Genomic DNA, 6647 nt, shown 5'->3' with positions numbered 1-6647 from the left:
TATAGATATATATATAGATATATATATATATCTATATATATATATAAAATGCCAACCCACAGCCCACTTGGTAACTGTTCAAAGGACATCCAGTCCGCCAAGTCTAAGGAAATGGGCAGTTAAAATTTGTAGTTCAATAACAGCTCATTTCTCCTAACTCACGAAATCTGGACTAACCAAAATCAACAATATAAACCTATTTCAGACCAGCTGGGGAGTAAGTATGTTCATTCAATTGCAAATGCACGCCTTCAAACCTTATCTCAGAGCAAAGATAAAGGGAAACACCTTGGCTTGTTCTTTTGATTCAAAGTTAAGTTACAGGAAAGAGGACACTCAAGTGTCCACACACCAACACCTAGAGTCCACAGTTATCAGCGTGTCGTCACACTTCACTCATGTATTGCCCTCCGTCCTCTTTTTGCTGGAGTTCTTTAGTGGCAATCATAAAAACAAAACTGCACCCTGATTATATTTCACCAGGAATTTTTAAGAGTAAGAACATTTCCTGAATCTCCATTTTAGCACACCTTTAACACACCACCCGAGTCCCATTTCCCTGAGTCACAAAGTCTTTAGTTGTTCAGATCAAGCTCCAAAAAATGACCCACATTCATTGATTCTATTTTCTTCAAAAATATGAAGATTTTTGGTGGGAGAGAAAAACAAGAGGAAATGACATCGCTATCAAGATGGAAATAAGAGGCTAAGGTATAAAGTTTTAATCAAAACAGGGAAAGATATGAAAGTTAACTCTGCGTCATACACACACATATATATATATACAATCTTCATGCAAAAGTATTATCTCTATCTTGCAAACTAGTTTTAAGTCCATCATAGAAAATGAGCAGAACCTAGGTCCTTCTGGTGAAGTTAGTGCAGCGTCCCAGGGTTTCAGCATGTACACGTGTGGGCATCTTTAGCAGCCGAGCCTTCCACTCCGTAGCTTTGAAATTCGGTAACTCCTGGGGCACAGTTAGGGCTCAGTAAAAGTTAGCTGCACTTCTAAGAAAGTGCTAAATAAAAATAGATACGCCATCGTGCCTGAATAGTTTTTATTACCTGGTGACTCTGGCACGGTACCTAAGATTTTCCAATTCTCTTCAATGCCTAAGTCCCCATGATGTAAAATACAACGCATAAGAACGAGAATTCAGACTGAAATGAAAACTAGGCGGAGTTTCTAAGAACGCAGATGTGGGGAGCGCCACCGGCAGCTGGCCCCTCCGAGGTAAGGGGAAAAGCTGTCAAACCCTGCTACGTTAAAGGCTCTCCCGGATGCCCACCCCACCCCTTTCAATTGTGCCCTTCCGGAAAGCCGAGGTTACAACTGGCTCCTGCCTAGCACACAACTCGTACATGGCAGGAAGAGCACAACGTTTTCATAGCACAACTTTGACAGGGCTGTGGTGAAGCTGACCAGTTGTTCTGGTTAATCCCTTGCAAACTCGGTCTGCACTTTCTGATGATCACTCACCCTCCCACTCAGCAAACCCCTGCTGACATTCCTGAGTGAGGCATTACTAGCACTATTTTCTAGAGAGTTGTTCAATAATACTGTCTTCTTGGAAGAAACTGGTAAAGAAAAATCTGGGGGGAGTGGAAGGATTAGCTTTAGTGGCATATTAATACAATAGCCTATCCACCCTCCATTCTTTAAAACAAACAACTAAGACGGTCCAGGGAGTTTTCATTCGCAATCTGTTTCCGTACAGATCCTGAGAGGTTTTGAATCAGGTCCTATATAGAAATAAGGTCTAAGAGGCCTAGTAAAAATGTCAGTAAAAGTATAGATGTGAGATTTTTCGGTCCTGTTATAAAATGAGATCTCACCCAGCTCACAGTCCAAGAAAATGCCAATGCCTCTGGGGTTCACGTCCAAGGGCAGCAGGGTTGGAACAGCTCCCACTGCCTCACAGCGGTCTTCCCGCCGCTGAATCATCCAGCACCCCTGCCAGGCCAACCGAGATCTCTTGGCCTTTGTGGGAAGGAAGTCTTTGCAAATCCCCACAGCCCATTCAGACTTGTCTCCCACTTCCACCTCCCAGTAATGCCTGCCAGAATAAAAATATGGAAAACCCAGGACAACTGTATTGGCTTTAAACCTTTTTGGAAAATGAGAAACGTTTTGTTTTCTCTTTGTAAATGTCACATATTTCTTATCCTCCGAGACAATCAAATTAGGGTGTGCTGTCTCAGCATCTAGGATAATGTCTACTCTGAATCTGTTTATAATTTTCTGCAAAGCAGAGTACTGGGGAGGAAAGCTGCAGCCTTCTCTTCTTAACTGGATTGAGAAAATTGATGGGCTGATCTCATCCTCAGACTTCCTATAGAAATGTTTAATTTGTGACAGCAATTCCACTTCAGACAGCACACTGTTCTCTACTACCTTACTCAGTAGGCCTCTGAGTGTGGAGATGTACTTTGAAAATGCAGTTATGTTTGCACTGAGTTTCTGCTCAATGTCCCTCTCTTCATCAGCTAGCCTCAAAAGAACTGCTTCTTGGTCACGTTCTAAAAATTGCTTCAGGCACTCAAATTCAGAGAGTAATTCCTGTCTTTGGTCTTCCACCTTCTCTTTCAGCTCTAAGGGTTTTTTGCTTTGAATGTTTATTAATTTCTGAACATCTTCCACCTGCTTCTTCAGCGGCTCAATGTAGCGGCTGAGCCTTTGCCTGTGATGAGAGGCGGCCTCCTGCGTGGGCCTCACCTGGTGGCCCTGGTGGTCAGGGGGCCTTGTGCACTCGGGACACAACACCTCGAGGTCCTCCTCACAGAAGAGGGTCAGGACCTGGTGATGCTTCTCACACAAGTGTTTCTCTTCCCGCCTCCTCTTCTTGCTCCTGGCGACGTGGAGGAGCCTGGCAACGTCAATCATCCTTCCCAGCTGGGTGTTGCTCCTCAAGTGCCTCTCTTGGCACGAGTGACGGCAGACAGGGCACGGGAACCTGTCCTTCAGATCGGCCCAGGACTGCTGGATGCAACAGCGACAGAAGTTGTGCCCACATTCGGTGGTGACGGGGTCTCTCAGGTAATCCAGACAGACGGGACAGTTGGCTTCTGCCTGGAGTCCTGCCAGGGCTGCTGGGACCGCCATTAAGCTGTGAATGAAGGACTGCACTGAGGTGGGTTTTCTTCAGGAGCGTGGGCTCCCCAGTGACAAGTGGCTACACCCTAAAATCTCAGGCCTCACTTTGCTGGCGGCTCCTAAGTTCCCATGAATCTTCAGGCCTTTTAATTCCAGCTGCCAAGAGCCCGTCCTAGAGCCTGCAGCCAGTCACAGCTCAGCTGGACAACTACTCTCCAGCCTCTGGAAACGGAGAAAATAAAGCCAAGCTAAGCAGCTCTCCCAGGAAAATGATTGTTTCCTCACATCATGTCCTTAGGAGGAGGAGAGAGGATTACTTCCTTAAAGCAAAACAAAACAAAACAAAACAAAAACTCTGGGTTTGTTTCAGGTGGTCTTAACCACTACCACATTCTAGTCCGATTATCCTTTTCTAACCCAATCTTTTATTCCCATGCCTTTATTATTATGCCCCATCTATCCCTACCCACTTGGTACCACAATCCCTGCATCCCATCTACCTCCCATTCACCTCAACTTGGGCTGTGGGAAGGGCATGAGCTGTGGGACAGATAGATGTGTTAACACCCAAATTAAGACATAGCCTTGGTCACCTATCCATTAACTTGGAGGAATTCATTTCACATCTTGAAAGCGTTCAGAACATGCCACCCAAAAGTATGCCACTAGTATGGGAATTATTTTGAGATGAAGGCAATCAAGACACAGCAGAATCAGGAAAGGCCCTTTACCTCCATCTTAACTGGCTTCAAAAAATAATTTCCCCATTCGTGGGGGAAATCTGTAGTTATAAAGGAAGTTTACATTTTAAGGGGGCTCATAGCAAAAAGAGAGTTATTACCTCTCCAGAGAGAACTTTTTTCACCTAAGAGACTTATCTGCATAACGTGACAATCTTTGTTTACCACAGATTTTTTTCCACTCACCTTCCCAGGAATTGCCTCCCCCAAGGCCGGAAGTCCCAGGCCCCTACCTCTTTCCTGAGCTCTGGATGGTATGGAAGTCTCATTCGTCTGGTGGTCTTTCGAGTCTATCTTTATGACATTCCTGTGCACAAATACATTATTAAATTTTTTTCCTGTTAATCTATTCTATCTCAATTCTTAGACTAGCCACAGAACCTAAATGGACAGGAGGGAAAATTTTTCCTCCCCTACAATCCCAAACTCTTAGAATCAGGTAAATAAGGACCATAGTATCACTATAAATTTTTGCCCTGTGAGAGTACAGAACTTAAGGAAATCTCAATTTTGAAGCCTGAAACATAGCTTTCTGATGGCTCTGAATTCACATATACCAAATTTGGTCTGCTTTTGTCATCCTTGGTCCTGAGGTATAGGGTAGGAAATACTATTTTCTCCCTATTCTAGGTTCTTGGCCGAGACTCCACTCTAATAAAGAAACATTAACACAGAAAAACAAACGCAAGTTTTATAATATGTATACATCCTGTACACAAGGGAGATACTCAGGAAAACTGAGTAACTCCCCCAAATGGCCTAAGCCACCACCTTAAATACCATCCCCAGCTAGATGAAAGACGTTGGGGGTGGGAGGGTAGTCGGAGGCAAAACAGAGTAAACAAGGGCAAGGTTAGGCAGATTTGAGTCCCTCTCCAAAGATAAATGTTTCTAGAGATTAGTCCTGCCCCTCTTCCTGATTGAGCAGGCAAGAAACCCTTACAAATGGATATTTCTCTGACGAATGTAAATTTCCCTCACAAAAGGGCAACATCTATTCTATTTTCAACGATTCTCCTGCATTTGCTGCCTTTGAAAAATAATTAGCTTTAAACAATCATTATGCTGTAAAAGAGGGTATTTTGGGATGGCAAATCCAAACCAAGTAAGGTAATTACAACTATCCTTTATAGGTTATAAAAAGCTTCACGTCAGGTGAAGTTTTGCCAAATACATTTTGCACCAAATTTATCAAAAACTTGTTTTACAGCTGTTTTGAGTTTCAGACTTGTAGGCTCTTCAGGATGACCATGTGACCTGGAGCCTGAGTCAACCAGGCCCCCGCCATTCCTGCTTCTGCTTACGCAGGTGCAGGATTTAGAAAGTGGTCAGTTTCCCCAAGTCCTTCCCTGGGCTCACAAGAGCCCTCAGGGTCTGACCCTTTATCTGCCACCCTCCCTCCCCCGCCAAGGTAGCTTCAGTCCCAGTTCTTCCCTCACTTTCTCCAAGTGGACCAACCTCTGGCCCCACGACATTGACATACTGCTGAGCTGAGGTCCAGCAAAGTTCTGGCCCATCCATCAGTCTCCTTCCCTTGTTCCTCTTCTTCCCCCAGATCTCACACTTCCTGCCTGTCCTCAATATCCTAATTCAAGGTTTTCTGACACCTTAACCAGTCTTGTCATTTTCTTTGAGGTCAAGCTGTCTTCCACACTAACGACCGAAACAGTAAGATAGTATCCTTATTTCTCATAATTGATCCTTAACCATCCAGCCCAGGAATTCATTAAGTATTTGTTGAATTAGGTTTCTGGTGCTCCCTTACAAGCTCTGTGACTTTGGGTAAACTACTTAACCTCTCTGAGACTTAAGTCTGCCCTCTGTAAGAAAGCAGATTGGTTAAATTAAAGAAGATCAAGGCTATGCAGGGCTTGAGAATCAGGGGTACAGGGCCCAAGGCTCTTAGCCCTCCACTCTCCTCACCACAAACCACTTCTCACCGAGACATCCTGTAAGGAGATTACACATTCAACGTCAGACCCACCCGACCCGGGCTCTGTCACACACAGATATTAATTCCCCTTTAGGACAGGGTGGGACCTGGGTATCTGTGTGGTTAACAAACATTTCAGGTGATTCTGAACAAACAATGTTGTTTGAGAGACAGGGAACCACAACACAAGCGACGGGTTTTGAAATAATCCAAACCGAGTTTGGAATTTCTGGCGAGGTGCGCTCTCTCCAGGCGCAGTGTCTCGCAGGCACTGAGTACTTAACTCAGGGGGCCACAGACCTTACCACTCCAGCCTCCTGCACCCACATCCTCCCATCTCCGGGCTTACCTGAGCAGCGACCTCGGGCCAAGATTCCCTTATCTACGCAGGGAACCACACGCGGCAGGCAAATCCCCATATGTATGCAAAGGAGGAGCTCAGAGGACTCCACCCAGCAAACACGGTTCCTCCTATAAGTGGGAGGGGCATGGACAAGGGAAGGACAGAAGGGGTGAGGGGGAGGGGCGGTTCCTGTAATTATAATAAGCACTTAAGTATCTTTGGCCTGAAAACGTTAGAGTCTTCCTCATAATAACCATGTAGGGCAGTTTCATTCATTCATTCATTTTTTGTTTATTTATTTTTGAGAGAGAAGGGGGGAGGGGCAGAGGGCAAGAGAATCTCTCAGGCAGACTCCCTGCTCCTGCTGAGGCCAGAGCCCCATAGGGCTCCATTCCAGGACCCAGAGATCATGACCTGAGTCCAGGAGTCCGAGGTTTAAACGGCTGAACCACCCAGGAGCCCCATTCACTCATTTTTAGTTTATTTTTCTTTTTTTGAAGATTTTTTATTTATTTGAGAGAGTGAACTCTCGAGAGA

General features: G+C 45.0%; 1 protein-coding gene across 4 annotated transcripts; it reads right to left on the bottom strand.

The window, feature by feature from the left end:
- Nucleotides 1-559: 559 nt before the first annotated feature.
- Nucleotides 560-6222, bottom strand: LOC103658125 (putative tripartite motif-containing protein 75). 4 transcript variants are annotated; one of them, XM_040626414.1, is made up of 3 exons: nt 6117-6222; nt 4068-4141; nt 560-3414 (listed from the first exon to the last, which is right to left on the bottom strand). In XM_040626414.1, the coding sequence occupies exon 3, from the start codon at nt 3101-3103 to the stop codon at nt 1694-1696; it is 1410 nt and encodes a 469-aa protein (XP_040482348.1). In that variant the 5' UTR covers nt 3104-3414; nt 4068-4141; nt 6117-6222; the 3' UTR covers nt 560-1693. The 4 variants fall into 4 exon arrangements, with proteins under 4 accessions (XP_040482348.1, XP_040482350.1, XP_040482349.1 ...); XM_040626416.1 differs by having other exon boundaries at nt 560-3316; XM_040626415.1 differs by lacking the exon at nt 4068-4141 and having other exon boundaries at nt 6117-6207.
- Nucleotides 6223-6647: the final 425 nt, after the last annotated feature.

Source organism: Ursus maritimus, unplaced genomic scaffold (assembly GCF_017311325.1).
Source record: "Ursus maritimus isolate PB19 unplaced genomic scaffold, ASM1731132v1 scaffold_11, whole genome shotgun sequence".
Lineage (NCBI taxonomy): Eukaryota > Metazoa > Chordata > Mammalia > Carnivora > Ursidae > Ursus > Ursus maritimus.
Note: the sequence above shows the minus strand (reverse complement) of the source record. Positions and strands in the feature narration are given on the sequence as shown.